Genomic DNA, 20,455 nt, shown 5'->3' on the forward strand with positions numbered 1-20,455 from the left:
CAACCTGCAGAAGGCCTCATGTTGCAGAGTGCAGGCAGTCTGCCAGTCCTTTGAGCTGATCCAGAGCTAACTTGTAATCCCCGACCAGGGGTCTGCGTGGTGGAGGGGGCAGCGGGTTGCTACATTGCCGTCTCACAGCTGAGAAGGTGTTGAGGTGGTTATACGCTATAACACCAGCCCAGGCTTACTTGGATGATTGCCACTACCGCACAGCAGCTCTCAGCATGTCCCAGCATCCTCTCTACCAACGCTGTCATACACAGCCACCTGGGGCTGCCATCTTGACTTGTTTTGACGAGGCTGGCTGAGCAGAAGGAGGAGCAGGGGCAGATGGTACAGTTAAACTGGCAGGGGTGACGTGGTTGGCATTGAGCCGGGCATCCCTGTGAGTGTCAGACAGCGGGAAGCCACCTTAACCCAGCCGGGGCTGCCAGATCGTAATTCCCATCAACCCACTGGAGACACAGGGCTGCAGGCCATGTAGATCCGGGCCCGGTGAAGACAGCTCAGACAGCCCGGCCTCCCAGCAGCCCCTAGGTCATTGGCTAGCACTCTGCCACCCTATTAGGGATAATTTTATACGTCTTGGCTAAGTCCAGTTTCTGTGCATCTAAATTCAACAGCCTGATGTCTGTGAGAATACTAATGCGATTTTTGATGAAGAGGACGCTGAGTGAGAAGAGGGAGGGAGAGGGAACGGCAACTTTAGAGGGAAAAAAAAGAAAATTAGTATTTGTATTGAAATGATGGTGTTACATAAATCTGGAAAATGAGTACAATGGTCTATGGTCCACCAATTCTCTATGGGAATCTCTATTGTGCCTTGAGCCAAATAGAAAGTGGCAACATGCAATGACAACGCTTAATATCTATTTACGTAAGCAAGGTGTAATGTTTACCATGTTCAATAATGCATCTATAAAAAATGGCTAGATAAAAAATAAATAAACAAAATGTTCACATTGCCATTTGTGTTATGTAAAAAGGTATACAGGGGATCACTAAATAATTTGGATCCTCTGAGCATCACGAACCGCACTGCTTAATTTCACGGCGATCCATCAAATAGTGTTTTAGTATGTCAACTGTACCAGATGTATTCCCACACGGTGGCCTCACAGTGACCTACAGCTCTATTCATATCAAGCTGTGTTGTCTCCTTTTCATTCTGTCTATTTTTTTGAGGTGGAATGTGAGCCACAGCAGAGTCTTCATGGCGTCAAACAGAGGATGGGTGAGAGAAAAAATTAAACGGATTAATGAATTCAGCATCTATATAGGATTAGTGGAAAAGAGCAGGAAAGCAAGCGGCCTCAAGCTGTGTAGGAAGAAGTGTGAAGCTGGTTTGTATTATCACACAGGATTCAAACCAGAGGCCAGAGGAGTCCTCTCCAGTCTGAGTTAGCCAGTAATCAACTGTGAAGCCAAAAAAGGCTATGCCAATGTTTTGCTCTCTGCTGACAGGACTTAATTAAAGTGCCATAGCCTTTCTTTAACTTTTTCAGATTTAATTGAATCATTAGCAGAACAGATTTAATTACAGCCATGGCCAAATGTGTTGCATTAAATTTGCACCTGGAAAACTTGGTCACACCTCAAAAGCTAAACAAAGACAGAGTAGTTTGTCAGGGGCAGGTGGAGGTGATGGAAAGGTGAGTTTATTGGAGTTGCAATAAATAACAATAAAAATCTAAAAAAAAATACTACAGCACTGTCTTGAATCTTCACATTATGCTGTGCACAAATACAAATTCTATTGTCGTCGAAGCAAGGCAAGTTAAGCTAACACAGCATTTCAATGAAAAAGTCCTCCTCCCGAGGGATTAGCTAAAAGGTTATCTACTGTATCACTGACCATGCATAGGCCTTTTGTTTGTCTAAGAGAAAATAATTGCTTCATGTTAGTGGCCCTGAAGGTATTTATTCAATAAGTAAAAATACTAAAAAGAAATGGGGACTGTCTGAATAGAATTGTACTGAATCAGCTTTGAATCGTAGATTTTTACCAGTATCGTTTTTGTATTTAACTGTGAAAAAAGGTTTAAAAAAAACAAAGAAAAGAAAAAACAAAACAAAGTAAAATTTAAAAACCCTGATGTGGACAGTGATAATGACAGAAAAGTGTGTGTTTGTGTGTGCATGTGTAAGTGTTGCGCGACACAGTCTTGGTGACATTTATGAGAGAAGGTTCTACTGATTATCAAAGGGTTCAGTGAGTCCTAAGCTGTGATTGCTAACATCACTTCAGAGTCTTTTAGACATTTGGAGAGAGGCAAGGAGTTAGCACCTCTGAAAATTATCACTCACTCGAGCTGTCTCATCTCAGTGACTGGGAGATGAGGCTCAAATACACTTTTTTTCCCTGTGCAATGTAAAAAGCTATTTTTAAGATCAATAGCCATCTGGACTGTAAAAACCATTAAATGTCGAGTCTCAATAATACATACCGTATACACTCTGTGCTGGCTCTTTCATGGTACACTTCATTGATCGCATTTTGGATTTTGTCGCAATAATAACATACACGCAGGTTTCTCATCAATTTCTGACCATTAAAGTGCATCTATGAAATTACATGTTACATGGCACAAATTGGGGTTGTACTTTTTTTCAAACAGTGGGTAAGGAAATGTGAAAATCCATGTAATCTTCCTTACCTATTTTATTATTTTTCTTTTACAAAAACAGCCTAATTAGTCTAACAGACTAATTTAGCCCACATGTAATGACATATTACACTGTTGACATCAATAAATACTATCCCAGCATAATCATAGGACTATTAAATGCTGCCATAATTACTGACAAGACCTACACCGTTTACTATTTTTGATGTTGGTGGGTCTCATCATACAATGTTCTGCATGACAACCCATAATGATACAGCTGACAGCTCTGTGCTGCAGCTGTTGAAGCTAACGTTAATGTTGGCTTCAAAAACTCAAAGGCTGCATCACAGCTCTGACTCTGTGAGGTCTTCATTGGGAGCTTTTACAGAAGATAAGCTTTAAATGATGACATACAAATCTTGAAAGTGAAGATTTTGTTTACAAGTTTATATATTTGCTACCTGCTAACTTAGGACATGCTAAATGGTTTCTGTAGAAAATGACTTGTCATTCCGTTTGTCACCAATGAAAGCATTTTCTGTGTTCTTTGTATAAACCTTTTTGGCCCAGTGTAAACCATTCATGTACTGACAGAAGCAGACATCATATCCACCAATAAACAGTCAAGAGTATTTTTCTTTTGTATTTTGGCATCTCTTCTGATTGGCTGACACTTTTTCAGGTGATCAAATAAAAGAAATGTAGCAATTTTCAGGTAGAGAAACCAGAGAGCCAGAGAAACCGAATCCTACAAGACTGGATGGTGGGTCCAGGTGAGCCATGGGGCATGGCTATAAACGCTGACTGCTTTGGGGTGACATGACAAAATGACATAAGTCAGAACGGCTTGTTTTAAGCCAGACTCTAAATTTTGTGTATTATTATGTCATGTTGTTCAGGGTTTTATTGTAGAATTTCTTTCCCCAAAAAATTTCATATTAAAGCTGGGACCTACATGAATTTTCTTCCGCTGAGAACTGTGGTGATGGAAACAGACTCAAACCCCAGTGCCATCTTATCAGCCTTCCTGGATACACATGGGGAAAAAAGCTTATTTCCCTTTTCACATTATCAAAGTCAGTCTGCTCTATCTGTCTCTGTCACAGGGAAATCAGCTCGCTGCCACACTCTCACGGCACCACACAGCATCAGTGTACGACCGCAGGCTCCATCCAGAGGCCAGGCAGCGGAGCCACAGGACTGGGGAGAAAAGACACGATCCTCTAGCCCCCCCATGACATAGTAAATAGCAATCCGGTCCGCCGAAATCCTCATCCTCTTGTCCAAACACATTTGAGGGTTTCTTGCCAGTGTTGTGTGATTGACAGTGCCTGTGTCAGAGGGCTTGGCGCTGTGTACACCGAATGTCAGGCCTCAGCCAGACAACTGTCAGTGCACAGGTTGTAGAATGAGTGGCGAGTGATGTGGGAGGATGGAAGAGGGTAGAAGTGGGTGGAGGGGAGGAGGGACCGAGACAAAGTGCTGCCTCAGGAATCAGAGAACCTCATCTGGCCTACGGGATTTGGCTGCCTCGGAGAAGTGCTGCTGCTGCTGCTGCTGCTGCTGCTGCTGCTGCTGCTGCTGCTGCAGCGCTCTCAGGCACTGTCAGACACACAGCTAGCTACCACTGTGAGAGAGGAGCATGATGACACTGCATGTTCAACCCCTACACCGCAACTTGAAAGCTCTCCAGCATCTTGGCTATGAGGACGGAGCGCCACAGACGAGCTCCCCCACACCGCCTAAAACCAATCCTTCACCAAGATGAAAGCAACTATTTTTAGCTGCTCTGTCAGCTAAGGTAAAGAAAATGTTGTCTCGCCTTGATCATTTTTTCCCCCCTTTGGTAGTACAACACTCAAGAGATCAAAAGCAACGTCAGAAAAGCAAAGGCAGCAAGGTGAGAATGCAGTGAACTGTCGGTGGGAGGTTTGAACTTGAGGCAGCAGGAGAGAGCTCGGTGTTGCAGACGCTATCGATCCAGTCACGCCGGTTGACATGGACTCTCTTGAGACTGAATGTCCTGTACAGCAGATTAACTGAGGCCATTATTCCTGTGGCTCACCACGACCCACAGCCACCCACCACAGTCTCAGGACCAGCACTGCCATCATAAGGCATTAGGATCTGTTAGAGTGCAGTGATTATGGACGTAAAGATCCCTTGCATAGCCCGGCCACTCGTCTGAACGGGCCTCGAGGTGAAGGCCCGCTTCTCCCTTAGTAGAGCTTTCATGCCTAATTTCTCATCTCTCTCATCCTCCCTCTTCCCCCATCGTTATCTACTGTAGCCTATGTCTCACAGTTTCTATTTCTGAATTCCTCATTCTGTCTGTCTTCCTTCACAGCCAATTTCTCTCTTTTCCACTCAGTTTCCAGGCTTGGTTTGAGCCACTTTCTTTATCTCTGCCACTCCTTTGACCTAATGTCTTTTTTCATCCTCATTTCTCTCACTCACTCACTCTTACAATCATGTATCCTTAGTCAAAGACAGATCTCTCAAATCACAGGACAGAGCTTCATGTCAAATGCATTATGATACAATGTTGTGGCAAGGATGTCAGTGTACTATGAAGCCAGGCATTACTCCCACACCAATTAGTTAGGACACTGACTGAGTAAAGCAAGAAACGTAATTAAGACGTAAGAAACACTGAGCAACACCCACACATACACACACACACACACACACGTCCTGTCAGTTTACTTTCATCTAATTCAGCCTTAAAAATGTATTAAATGATTCTGGGGCCAATATTTTAAAAATGTAAGCAATATATTTTTCCCAGATTTTAGCCTTTACTTTAACCATTACAGTCTTGGTGATGGATGGTCACATCCACATAAAAATGTAAGTATTAATAAACATCTTCAGTGGAAATAGCTATTTTCTCTAAGCATACTAAAATAGAAGTAAATAATTTCATGTTTAATTATTCTATAAATGGGGATATCCCAGTTGACCCGCTCATTTTCATTAAGAATATGTTATCGGTATATCTTATTAATGCCTCTAGTCACCAATTACTTGTGGTCAATACTTCAGTGTCTGTAACGGCCTACTGAAACTTTAACAAAATGTGTGAGACTGATATTATATAGGGCATGAGCAATTCACGCCTAACATTATCATTATCAGCCAGGATCAGCTACAACAAAGACCGAAGATTTCCATATTTTGTCTGTATGAGAAAACATGTCACTCCGTACAACGTGTGGCTCTCTCATGCCACTTTAATATAGTTTTTGGACAACTTGCAAAAGATAGAATATTATCAGACTTTTCCTCTAAGGGCCTGATATACACCAAAATGGATTCAGACAGCACAAACAGCAGAGCAGACATCAGAAATTCATCATGCTGACCCTCCTGGCTATGCAGACACAACGCAGAATTTGAGCTTTATGTATTGGATTGGACATGTCTTTTAGTGAGTCAACAGCCTGTAGGCAGGCCCTTTGGCTCGTCTGTTTGACAGAGCACCATTGTTGCTTGTCTATGTGTTGTATCATCAGCCAATCTAATCTCTGCATGACCACAGCCAGTATAGACGAGAACGTGGACTTTTGCACTCCATTCACAGGCGGCGCGGGTCCCAGTGGTTGTGCTGTGGCAGATAGTCTGCCGGTGAGCAGTGGAGCGTTTTTCCCTTTGGTCCACACAGCCAGCAGATACCATGCTCCATGACACCACTATCAGAGGGTGGCAAGCCTCCCCGTTTATGTTTACAGTGAGATTAGCCACATGCACATCCAAGCAACCGAGCATGAGGACCGAATGTAAATTTGAGCTCACTATGAATTTATGAATGTGCTGATTCAATTTGAACTGCTTGTTTGCTCTCCCAAACCGCCACATCTGGAAAATAAGCCTTACTATATGCCCCGTTAAACTGGTGTGTCTGCTTTTTTTTTTCTCTCTTCATGAAAAAGTCCTTCTGTAACCCCCTCTTCTACCAAGCAATGTGCATTATCAAACATCAGAACTACTGCAGCAACTCAGCAGCTGGCACAGAAACAAAAGCCCATGGTTGGTTTCCCACACTGAGGAGTGATTTCATGTGGTGCATTGTGGGTGGCGAGGTTTTAAAAAAAATGGCGGGGGCGGTCTACTACTAAATCTAATGTTAGAGGGAGATCCTGAAGTACACTTCACCTCCCCATCAGCTATCTCCCACAGTCACAGGGCTTCAGCCCCGGCAGAGCGGAGCGGCAGGCCAGTCTGTGGGAGGGAATCAGGTCCACACAACCTTGAGCCACAGAGCAACGCCAACTTCCAATTTAACACACTCAGAAAGCAGGAAAGCGCCCACACAGAGCACAGTGGGCAGGAACCGTTAGAGAGGCATCTCGGCTGAATTACTGTTGATTCAATGATGAATTCTAGGAGGAGGTCCTCCTCCAGAGAAACGCTAAATTGAGAAAGGACAGGAAAGGGAGAAACAAACAGCATGTGCATTTCTTAGAGATCAAAAGTCCTGCAATGTCTCCCACAGAAGTGAAACACTGACGGAAGCCAACATTAATGGCTTCATTATTACGCTTCTACAAACAGCTGAACAGCTATTTTAATGTACTCTGTGCTGCTATAATTTTAGACATCCAAATGCACAGATAAAAACGTTTTCCTCTTGGGAGAGATTAGTCATAGATTTTACAGAACAGTAGCCATCGTAGTGGATATGTTTTAATGACGTTTTTCAGTGTTTTCTATTCCCCAACATTTACTCTGTGGGCATTAATTAAGGTTTTAATTTCAGCAAATGCAATTATCTTTTTTTTTAATATGCATTAAAAAACTTTAAACTATCAAAACTAGACTTAGGTAGGTAGTGGCACTGTGTACTGTACCTCAAAAGCGGCTTTATCATAAAATGGCATGACAAGGCTTTGTTCACATCTTTAGTCACACATGGTGAATGAACATCAATATTATAAACATGCACAGAGACAGCCTAAAAGAGCTCCAGTAAAAGTAGGTGTGTTAGTTGTTATTTATTTATTTTTAGAAAATATGATCATGATTAACAGCAGCAGAGTACTTCATATACTGTTAAATATATTCACCCTAAGAGCTTCTCAGCACAGCTGAGCATTTCCTTCCTCCTTAATTTCACCAGTCTGTCTGGGTTTGAATATGGCAACTCTCCAGACCGTCCACTACCACAGTCATCTTGTTTCATACAGCCATTATGTTTTATGCTATTATCAGGCTATTTTTAACATCACTTTGACAGGGGTTAACTCATCTTTCTTTTCTTTGAGATGAGGTAAAAGGAAACATTTCATACACACTTAGAAATTCACCTGTCTATATTAGTTGGGCTAACATCTAAATTGCAGATCTTGTGTCATTGAAAAAAAGGTTAAAAGTTCAGCCCTGCCAGAGGCAGATGAGTCAAGACAGCACTGTGCGTGGATGAGATGACCTCCAGCATTACTCTGCACCCTGCCTGCTTTCTCTGCATAAAAGCAACAGCTAACCGCCTCGAGTGAGAAGGTTTGATGCTTGACACAGACAGTATATCAGGGTTTAGCATTCATTTACACCTCAAAGATCATTGCTCTATTTTTTCATATGCCTGTGAAAGAGCCAGGTTAAACATTACAGAGGCTCCAGGTGTCATCTAGGTTAATGCTTCCTCTTGTAGTCAGCCACTGCCAGAAGTGAATAGGCTACCTGAAAACCGGAGAGAGTAACTTTTTAAAAAAATGGCGGGAAAGACTGTTTTATAAAGGAAGAAAAAGTAGGGAGTTTAAACCTTGACAAGGTAAACAGAGAATAATCAAACTTCTAATTAAAGGTGGTCTCAGGCTAGCTGGCCAACTGACCCGAGTATAAAAATGACATTTAAGAAAAAAAGAAAGAAAAAACACGTAGCTGGGAAGATTTAATGAGAGAGACTCTCTCCACTTCCCTCTCCCTGTGGGGAGTGACCTTTCAGACTCCCCGGTGACAACGCTCCCTCCAGATTTATTGGGCTTCTCCCTCGGCTGCACTGGAATGAAGAGGAGAGTTGCCTCACTATCCAGACGCTGACCTTTAATTTGACACAGGCGGGGACAAGCATGGCGCACAACGCCAGGCCAACCAGCAGCATCAAATAGAAAACTGGACCCGGCGGTGGCAGGAACGAGTTGAAAGCTGAAGACCTTGTAGCGGAGCCTTTGTGGATAGACTTAATTTGCATATGGAGCTTTGTGTGCCAGTTAAATGTGTGTGAGGTGAACTCAGGGTATTCGTACCCAGACATTTTGAGGGATCAAAGGGAGTAGCAGAACAGGAAGTGATTACTGAAATGAAACTGGTAGGTCTCAACCTAGTTAGCAGTCAGCTATTTTTGTGAGTGTTTGTCACATTTGAGTTCTGTATTTTGGCTAAATACGTTCCTTGGTATCTCTCCAAGATTAAATTACAAGATTGATACCTCTTCTACGTTGTTGTTACATAAAAACCATCAGCCAGTTAACTTAGCTTAAAAAAAAGATGAGAAACTGGGGGAAATAGATAAGTAGAAAAAAAAATTTCTACAACTCTAAGCTCACTCATAGACATTTTACAATTCATTTGTGAAGAAAAGAAGAAAGAAACTAAATACATCTTTGTCAGAGACCTTTAAAGTTGCTGCATGACAGCAGGCAAGATCCACTACAAAAATTAAACCTACACTGAAGTCAATCCCCATGGACTCCCATGTTAAAATGTTCAACTTAACAGCATCTTTATTTACAGGCTAATTATTTGACCCCTTCCTCTCATCTTTATGCAATGCTAATCTAATTACCGATGTCAGAATGTCACAATAAAGGAGAAGGAGGATGAAACACACTGCTCCACCTCCACAACTTCTACCAAGTACTTAAAAAAAATTAAAAATGTAGAAATACTCAATACATTTAGAGGCCACACCCATTTTCTAAAGATAACACTGGAGTCTCAAAAGATGGAGTGGTTGTCTTGTCTGTAATAGTTAGATTCCTAGCTGGACCCCAGAGCCTCTGGAGTGTGTGTTGATAGCAAGAAAGTAAACGCCAATCTGCTGCACCATTAGTATGTACATGAGATATACATGTACAACGCTTTGTGTGGTTGATTGACTAGAAACACTGTATATAAATGGAGTCCATTTACCTGCACTACTTTAAGGATACAGATTCTTTCCTCGTGTTCTATATGAGCCTTATTTCCTTATTGTCTTATTCAGGCCAATATGGTCTGCCTTTCAGGGCTAAGCCACACACACAGACTGCCGGTTTCCAGTGAAGTGGGTCTGGATACATCAAGGGTGAAAGATCAAGTGCACATATGGTTAGCATCGGGAAAATGTACGTGGATGTTGTCACCCACTGAAAATGAAGGTGGTGCATTTTAACCTGCTGGGACACAGTCCAGTCCAGTGTGGCCAAATGTCCTTCTCTGCCTAAATACAACAAGGTCACCTGTATAACGGAAACTGATACACACCAACAATTTAGAAAGAACTACAGTATAGTACGTAACAAACAATGTACTGTAAAATATTCGATTTCTAACACACAGACAGTTGAGCCCAAGCAACTAAAGATCTTCAAAAGTACTCTGCCATAAGGAGACTTTTATGGTTTAACACAGTATTTGGTCTGGTTGTTTTACCTTTTTATTTCTTGGAATGAAAAGAGCAAGAGGTGCGTAGTTCACACGTTCACACAATGATCAGTTTTTCTGCTCATAACTGAATATAATACAGTAAGTATTTTTTTATGCGACTAAAAGCCTAAACCTATTTCAGCACTTTTTATTGCTTCATTGAACAACATTTTACATCATGTTCCCATGTTACAAAGGGGAAAATAAAACTATTACTTTTCATTACAGACACACTGGCTGAAATTTTCTTGACCAATTCCTGTTTTCTTTCTAAAATCTATAACTGACAGAGACACAATCATTTTGTAACTTTTATTTAATGAACAACTCCATTTTATGTTAAAGAAAAGAAATTGACTCTTTTTTGATTATCAGCCAATCAATCAGCATCTCTACTGTTTACAGTGTATCCACTCCAGACTCTTACTAATAGTTAGTTCAGTTGCCAGTGATGTTGTAGTCTTCATAAACTCGTTCATTTTATTGCAGATTAGGGGTTGCACAGACTAGTCGACTTTACTGCTCCACAATAATGTTTTGAGCATGACGTCGACTAGTCGCTGACCACATGATTTTGGCAGTACAAGAGAAGAGCTGCTTGAAACAACAGCTGAGTTCGCTGAATGAAACTAATCTGTCACCCTAATTTATTTAAATTGTCTTCTATTGCTGAATGCATGGCCTTGGTAAACTAGGTGAGGGTGTCCAAAGTGAGGACGTGGATGATCCTGAGGGAGAGCTAGTGGTGCAATGGATCAGTCAATCCATGATCGCTCTCCACGGATCGGCACGCGAGTGTTCCGCAGATCGTTGATGAACAAAAAAAGTTGTGCATGTAGTGTGGTAACACTAGCGCCCGCTTTTCACTGAAAAAAAAAAAAACACTCGCGCACCACCGCAGCCGAACAATTTAACAATTAAACAAACAAAAAAACTAAAAAAATCGGCTCATATAGGCAGCTTTACGCCGCACACAACAACTAACAACCAACCAACCAACCAGGATCGAAAAACAAAAACTGTGACTGAGCAGGACTGTGATGGTGAGGAGGCCTGTGTGTCGTTTTCCTCCCTAATTGTTTAACAGACAGTAGGCTACAGTATTTTCTTTGGCACTTATACTGTATAGGAGTGTATGTTACAAAAAAAACATGATTTACAGCTTGTTGTTTATATACCTGCTGTTCTGTGCACGAATTTCTGTGCATGAGCTGTCAGTCAGTGAATTGCAAAGCATTTCCCTCCTCCTGTGATTTTAGTTATGACGGGGAAAATATGAATGACAACATCAGCGACTAGTCGACGTTGACTCAACTTTCATAACATTAGAGTCGACTTGTCATGCAGCCCCTATCACAGATGTTACCGTCTCCCCTCATACTTCCTTTATTGGTTCTTTGATGCTCAAATACAGCATGCAGCTTAATATACTTAAGCACTTGTGCCCACAAGTAATCTGTAATATGACTTAAGTGTCATGTAATGGGGGAAAAAAACATGGCAAACAAGGCTCCTACTCGAGCCTAATTTGTCTGGCCAAACTACTTCTCCTCCATGATCCCATAATGCAGCAGAAAATACTGGAAAACTAAAAGTAAATTATTTCATTTCATTTTGTGCTCTAAAACTAAAATCTAGAAGTCCAAGGGAACGATTTGTCCTTGTTGAGCAGAGGTTGGACATGAATGAAATAAAACATGAGCTACTGTACAAGAAAAGACAAGGCCATTTACACAGAAGTCGTTGTTGCAACTGTAAATTTACTATATGGTCATTCTCTGCAGTGACAGTTTGTTCTTTTAATGTCTCCTAATGGTTCTTAAGAGGTTCAAGGCTGTTTCATCAGTTCGATGCAGCCACAACAACTGGTGAGATGGGAATTACTGCAGAGTCTTAGGTGCCACTGAGACAAACATGGTAATATGTTTACTTGACGAGTGGTCTTTTTTAAGCCAGATATCCCACAGAGATATTCTTAAATTGCTCAGCTGGAAAAAAAAAATCATAAATTTGATAACTTAGTTGCAAACTTGGACCAGTAATTGACACTTAAAGGTTAAAGTGACAAAACACATTATATAGAAAATTAGAAAGTTCTTCTAATGTTTGAGCAAATTAACATGCACTGCCTAACAGCAATACACAGTGGTTAAGATGAAGCAGAAAGATAATATACGATGCCAGAGAAATAATTAAAGCCATCCAGCCTCTTCTTTCCAGTTATTTTCCTTATAAACTTGTATTCCCTCCTCAGTCACATCGCGACCATCCATCATCCATTTTGACCTTATATGTCAACTGGCTTTGTGCAGTGACCTCTGACTCCACTGGCCACTGTCTACTGCTCCGTCATTCACTGAGTGTGGCTTTACTGTCACACTAACTGAAAACCACTCGGCATCAGCAAAATGTCTAATGTAAATATTATAGCAGTTTGATGATTTCCTGTCATAATATTTCAGCTGATATTCATTTATCTTGATTGTCAGAAAATGCAATGTTCTGTTTTGTTAAATACATTGGCTGCTATTTGATAAATACAGTCCAGTTGTTGTGACTTCTATCATCAGTGTCCTACCTTTTCTTATTTTTTTTCCAAATTGTTTGTCAGAAGGTCCAATAAAGACTCAAATGAAGACTTTTAAAGAATTAGGATTTTCTGTCAATAATTTGATAGTTCATCTCCTTTATTTATCAATATCATTCTGATCAGAATGCAACATCCTCTATTGTCCACTGCAATTAGGTTTATTCTAGCCTCCAATACTATGTAGTGGGTGCAGCGAGAGGGCACCTAAAGATTATAGGACTGATGCTTTGATAAGAGTTGCTAGGAAAATACAGACAACCACAAAAAGGGATATTATATATATATATATATATATATATATATATATATATATATATAGCTGTCTTCCCTTCTCATGAACCAGACTGATGTTTCCTTTAAAATCCAGCCAGTGGAGCTACAGTATGAACTTTTGATTTACTGTGGGTGCTTGTTGTCAAACAGACATAGGAAATAGTAGGCTCCTCATTTCAAGCCTGCAAATGGATTTTGGAAGCTGAAATGACAACTGTCACAAGATTGTATCAGTTGTTGCTATATGAAGATAGCAACAGTAGTAGAGTTAGGGAGAAAATGGTCTATTGTTATTATTAGCGCATATGCTCATGCATGTTGAGCAACAAGAAGTTATAGTTTTTTTGGGGGGGTTGAAAAAATGGTTACTCTATCTTTCTTTATAGTATCACTTTCACTTAAGTCTCACGCACACAGGTCACACAATGCACGAGCCAGCTGTGCATAGTTACAGTTGCTAACCTAAGATTGGACAATCACTGGGGAGGGGTTAAGTGAATGTGATGTCAAGTTATGAAACACAATACGTAATGAAATACATAGAGTAGCATGCCTATGACATGTAATTAACAAACGGCAGAAGAACATTAATTGAAAAGGGGGGTTGGTGTTAATTACAGTCATCAGGTTTGCAGCACTTGGGATCAGTGATATATTTATACTGTGGGACTGAGTCTATAATGGACTGAACATTTGATGAGGAGAACAGCTTCATTTCTCCTCACAAAGGAACAACCAGTTGAGCGACTGATGGGCCCGGCTTTAACCAGACCTGGCTGACATAGCCATCAATGAGGTCAGCCTTGTGAGGCTAAGCTTAGGCATAATAATTAATCTTCTTTGATATCATTATCCTCAGCGTCACCTAGCAACCGTCCACTTGCATTAACGCAACCTTAAAAAAGGGGCCTGTCATGGAACGTCTGCGGTGGGGGCCGCTGAGTAGTGAGATCCACTGAAACTCACCCAGTGGACCTTTTCTATTTGTACAGCAGCAGCTTTTGCACAAATCCCAAGTAAATGCTGTGTGTTGAGAGGAAGCAAGTGGGAATGAAAAAAAACTGAAAACAGGGCACCCTTTACACCCATTCATCCGATTCATATATCTTTACATGTTTTGTACCATATTAAGCACAGTACATCTGCACAGCAATTATGTTCAAGAAGATGGGAGGAAGAGGTGAGAGGGTTACAATCACTTATTTGTTTTCAGTCCTTTGAAAGCAAACCCACCTCAAGGACAGAAAATTAAAAGGAACAAACATTATACAAAAGTGTGTGAACCCAGGGATGTGCACAAAGATTCAGACAACAGAAAGGCACAACATAAATTAGCCCATAAAGCATGATTAAGTTCTAAGATGACAAATACCCCGTGTTAGTGTATCATACTTCTTATTCTCGCTCTCTCTCATGCACACACAGACAAGCACACGCACACACACGGTGCAGGCTGCACAACAGCAGTCACCCGCAAGAGAAAAGAGAGACCAAGCTGCCTTTCAGTCGACAACTGGAAATTGCAAATGGCAGTGTGTTCAGGTAAAAGACTGTCACTGAGTTCCTCGCCATGTTTACTGCTGGAAAATTGGGGAATAACAGGCTGTCATACAGTGACACATCAGCCTTTGTTAAAGAAATTACTTTGGTCTTCGCCCAGCTCTCTGATGCTCGGCCTCCTGCACAAATTGTCCATTTGGCGAGTGCACAGTAAATGGAAGTGCGTCTTCTGCATGTTGCTCTACTGAAGCACAAAGAAGCGGGGCAGATAGGAATCCAATTATCCAAGGCAAATAATGGATGTCTCATTTAAGATGTGTGGCTGTTGCGACAGTAATAGCAACGCCACAATTTCCCAGTAGTCAGCCTCTATCAACTGCATCAACTTCTGTTCAACACTAACTTACCTTTAGCCATATACTACAGGCTGTCAAGCATCACAGATTATAATAAATCTTTTGAGGGTGCAGGAAACATGGTTGTCAAAGATAGAATATTTACTCACATGTAGCGTAGGTGTGGGTTCTGAGCGAAAGCTCGAGCCTGGATCACCCACAGGCTGCAATTCATGATAGTTCTGAAACCAGGAATGATAAAATAAAGATGAAATAGTGAAGAAACCAGCAAAACAAAAACATTTCTTTTCTTCATAGCACAGGCACCTACAAATACGTGTCCACAGTATCACATTGAAATGATTACGTAACAACATCAAGGACATTTTGAATATATTCTCTGTCATTTCCTTTTTCTTGATGCATTTCATTCTGCTTGTTCTTCTCTGCTCCTTTGAAAATGTTTTACCATTTAACTGCTGATAAAATAATAAAAATGGCTCTTATACAATGAGTCACAATTATCTGCCCGCTCAGTCCTTCAACCTCAAAATTTGATAAAACATTTGTGAACTTGCATGTCTGTAGAGCGTGTGAAATCTGGGCGTTCCCTTTCTGTATTAACTTGTACAGGGTGAAATAACTATGAAATTAACTTAATCCACATTTTGCTGGAGACCCCATGGAATCCACAGAGGGACTCCTGGAAATCCCAGTGCCCCAGTTTGGAAACCTCTGTTCTGGGCGACAACAGTAATGACTTCTAATCTTGTAATCACAGATGTCTCTCTCCAAAGAAGTCATTGACATCATCAGCGAGCGCCTCATAACGCAGCGTGCTGATTATACCCAGCTGTTGGTGCCAATTACCTTCTAGATGTCGGATCACACTACTGTGGTGTTTGACTGGGATGTTCCCAAAAGTTCCCATAGTGGGGGTCTGGGACCTCCAAGGGTCCTCAAGAAGGTTTTGGGGGGTCCTTGGGAAACCCTCTAATGGCTTCCTCAGAAAAATTAACAACAATAATTTCACTCCCCAGAAATTATCACAACAACATTCAAGGATGTGTGTTGAGCTTTGGTTATACTCCTCCCAGCAGTGCTTACAACAGTAATGACAATTATGCACACAATCATCTCTGCAAACAGCAGTGATTTAATTGTTGCTGCGTTTATTGTGAGGACGAATCAAAATACATTTGGCAAAAGGAGAAAGAGCAATCATTATTTTGTCATCTTTGTTCCATTGAATTTGCCAAACAGGGGCAGGCTACAGCATTTCATCATTACCACCACACGTCCTGTCCACCACATAAAAACATGTACCACTTACTAGAATATGTAGATTTTAGTTAGAAAATAGCAGTTAAAATTTGATTAAATACTATGTTAGCACAGTGATGCACCAAAATAATGGGATATGTCTGGTTACAGTCTGCATTTTCAATAAATCCCACAAAGTGACCAAATACTATTCCCTTGTTACCATGACCACACATCTCATAACTGATTGTGATTTATTCCCACACACAGCATCCTGCTGCTGTAAAATCTCACTAGAGCACTTAATGTGTTAATCTGCAGCTGAAAACAGGCTGCAATTAATGCTCCAGAGTAGAATTATGATCATAATAAATCATAATAAGATCATATAGTGACTTGCTTTTAAAGGTAATTATTAATGTTCTCAGTATGAACCAGTAATATTGGAGTCACAAAACCTGTATCTTTAATATCATATTTTTATTGCACGTCGTATATTGGTGTGTATAGTTATACTTTTATAATATCTGTAGTGATTTTTATTATACACTTATTATTGCATATTATTTCTGTCTTGCTTTATCTGTCTCATCATTAGTTTTACCTTTAAAGGAACTAGATATAGTAAACCTCATGAAAGCACCACAACTAGTGAGGTGATGCAATGAGTAGCACTGTCGCCTCACAGCAAAACGGTTCTGGTCTGAACTTTTCTGTGGGGATTTGGCGTGTTGTTTTCACCAACAGTCCAAAAATGTGCAGATGACTCTTCATTCCCCATCAGTGTAAATATGAGTGTGTGAGGTTTTTTGTCTATATGTCGGCCCTGTGACAGGCTGGCAACCTGCCTACGTTGTACCCTGCCCGCATTTGATGTCAGCTAGGATTGGTTCGACCTTCCCTGTGCCTCTCTAAGGAAAACCATTGCAGCTAATGGATGGACGGATGGGTGCTGCATTTTAAAAGAATCTAACAAAAGCCAGGTGAGGCACGCAGTCAGCTTCTTATTCTGGAGATGTACAGTTATATAACATATTTAATATGTCCGTTTTGTTTTTTTCATTTCATTCAAATTCAGACAGGGGGGTAAACTGTGAAATAGGGTTATGCAAGGCATCCTAGAGTAACTTTTTCTCACTCATCCCTCCATACTGCTAACAGCCCCACAAGACAGCATCACACAAGGTAACAGCCTTTCCTGGGAAGAGGTGGTGGTAATGAGAAAAATGCTAATTTAGTGGTGGAGATATTGCACTTGGCCTCCCTGATGAGGGATCAAGGGGATCAGGGGAGAGGCCAGCTCTGACTTTGGAGGGCAGAGGAGAATATGGTTGTCTGCGGAGGGAGGAGAAAAAAAGTGAGGAGGAAGAGGAGGTCACAGGCAGTGCCTGAGGGAGGAGCAGCCGGGGCGAGAGGAATGTAAAGGATGTGGCCTCATCGTGCAGGGTAGCAAAGCAGGAAAGGAGCGTAACATTGCTTTAAGAAGTGAAGAAAAAAAGTCACAACGCTACAGCAGGGGCCCCTAATTCAATTTTCCCTGCTGCTTTTTTAGCGTTATTTGATCAGCAGCTAAGCAAAGCAAAGAGGATGTTCCACCGGCGTGTGACTTTCAAGAATTAAAAGCTTGTTTAAACATCAGCTTGTTTTAGGATCAGAAACACACCCTTTACTCACGCCTCTCTATGCTCTCATGAGAATCTGTCTGGACTTAATCACATTCAGATGAGTGTGGACGTTAGATCCCAGTACAATACTGGTAATGCTGCAACTACAGTCACTTGTGCTCTCGTCTCTTCGTGAAACTGATTGGCCTCTGTAGAAGCGACTGGAAAACTGGGATTAACAGTGGTACAGGTTCCACTGTCCCTGATCTGAAACACAGAAAGCCTAAAAAAACAGTGAAGTGTCTGTGACTGCGTCTGTCTCCCCCAACTCCCCACCAGTTAACAGCATCAACACTCACAGTCTCTGTAGTCCAGTGTAGAGCTCCATATCGACGTCTCTCAGAGTCTGCAATTCTGTCCAGTTCTCTATGTGTCTGTAAACAGAGGAAAAGAGAATCATAAATATGAGGTTCCTGTTCATCTGAGGAGAAAGGAAAACAAAACCAGGAGACATGACGGAAGAAAACTTTTCTCTTTTTTTTCCCAATCCCAAATTGGAAAATAACTGGCTGTGTGTTGTCAAACTTTTTGAATCCATATTCATTTAAACTGCAATTATTGGAACAGTTCTGACAGAGCGCTCTCTGCTGCCCTCTGATAGATTTAATTGCCAAGAGGCAGCTTCTGAAGCTTAATCTATGTGAAGGGAAGTTTGAGGGGACAGACCAAATAAATACTGCAGATGACTTTACTTCGACTAATACTATCAGACTCCCTGGGAAAACTCTTTCTGTGAGATGGGATAAAAGAAGTGAAGCTGGCATCTTTAAATTAGCTTTAGGAAAAAGAGCATCTGTAAATGATTTGTTTGTTATGGTTTGGAAATGAAATAGGCAAGACGCACACATGCACACACAAGGCACACCCATTTCAATTAAGCCTGCAGGGATATGAGAAGATGTAGCAGAGGACAAGGCAAAGGCTTTATTGTTTTGTTTTGGAAAAGTTAAATATGATTAAATGCTAAAGGGAATTACATCCTAAATGTCAAATTTCAAATCAATGCACAACAACCGGCGAGAAACATGAGACATCTCATTTGAAAGGTGTTGTGTGCACATGCAGTTTTAAAACATACAGTATATACAGTATATATATATACTGTATACAGTATATATATATTCATGCACATATATATTTTATTATAAGGGCCGGTGCTGCAGCCTGAGCCAAATACTTGAATTGCACTCAGATTTCATCACTTAGCACAAGTTCTATGGCCAGATAACAGTGTGTGATTTATGACGGCAGGAAAAAACATTTCCGTGATTGTTTTTTTGTTTTTTTGTATTCTTTTGCTCTTGTGCATCTGGTGCACAGAGATGAAGCAGGAACACCTGAGACATTTTGTTTATTTGAGCACTGCACTCTGGGCGCATCACCTGCTTCTGGTGGAGAGGAGGATACGGGTCGGCCAAATGTAACCAGCATAACCAGATCCCTGCTGTGCATGACTTTATTAGTGGCTACTGGCCTGCCTTTTCTCCATGAAGGTTGGCAGGCAGGAGAACATCATAACGCTCTCTGAAAGCCCCCCATCCCACCCCTGCCTCCCCAAAAAAAGGAGTTATACAATTCTGACTATATTGAGAATACCATCAGTAGTTTTGTTTGTGATGTGAGCTGAGGCAGAGAAAACTCAGCTTGGATCTGCCAAATGGTTTGTGATATCCAAACTAAGTGCAAACAACATTTGTGCAGGGACACCGGTTTTTGCATTGGGTTTGTTGCTTTAATCCAAACCAGATTTGATTGTTCCCTCCCTCTGCTGGCCTGCTTTCATATTAGTTTACTGCTGCACTGATACACATTTGCTTGCATAGTCATCTTGTCAACAGAAAGCTTCTGTTTTCCCACAGTTTCTAGGAAACAACGTTGGCACCCAATTAACAACTGTCACTTCAAGTGTGTACAAATAATATAATTAAATATGTACACAATTTCCATTACAAATCATATTGCAGCCTGATAATGCACCTGCACTTGTTACTGACAAAACACCATGAGATGAATAGCCTCTGCACTTAAGCTTAGTTTAGTTTACATGCAATAATTACCAGTTCTCCAGAAATATCCACAAACACATGGATGAATCATTGTTATGATAAGAGACAAAGGTTTTATTTTCATAAACTCGTTTTCACATTAATAGAGGCCTTTCAGTTCAGATGAAAGCACCTACTCAGTGCCTCACCCTATTACATTTTAAAATAAAGCCACATTCGGTGAGATCTTTGTAATGTAATTAGTTTTTCCAGTATAGCTTCTGTTCATGCATTTATTTTGACCATTTAGTGAATGCACCTAATCAGATACGAGAGGAGTGCCTGGATGATACAGTTAGCTTTGTCCAATAATGGACAATCCAAGATACATAAAGCCCACACAAGAGGTATAAGATGTATAGTGTGCAGGAGGAAATGGGGAACAAGCTTACTAATCCAGGAGTACAGCAGCAACCAACAATTAAATAAATGGAGTGGGAAAAAAAATCCTTGGTGTCAAATTTTGGGATTTCATTAGGCCAATATTGTCAGCGTAATACAAACCCACTCATAATGGACAGCCACTTAGTCATTTACACATTCATATCAA

General features: G+C 41.0%; 1 protein-coding gene across 3 annotated transcripts in view; it reads right to left on the minus strand.

The window, feature by feature from the left end:
- Positions 1–20,455, minus strand: part of ntrk3b (neurotrophic tyrosine kinase, receptor, type 3b) — a 176,157-nt gene that overhangs the window by 123,821 nt on the left and 31,881 nt on the right. For all 3 annotated transcript variants that reach the window (XM_085766841.1, XM_085766860.1, XM_085766851.1), the window contains exons 2-3: positions 18,160–18,234; positions 15,104–15,175 (exon numbers count right to left, since the gene is read on the minus strand). In XM_085766841.1, the coding sequence (XP_085622967.1) occupies positions 15,104–15,175; positions 18,160–18,234 (147 nt within the window). The remainder of the gene's footprint in view (positions 1–15,103; positions 15,176–18,159; positions 18,235–20,455) is intronic.

Source organism: Trachurus japonicus, chromosome 3 (genome assembly GCF_045865225.1).
Source record: "Trachurus japonicus isolate A0001 chromosome 3, Traja_1.0".
Lineage (NCBI taxonomy): Eukaryota > Metazoa > Chordata > Actinopteri > Carangiformes > Carangidae > Trachurus > Trachurus japonicus.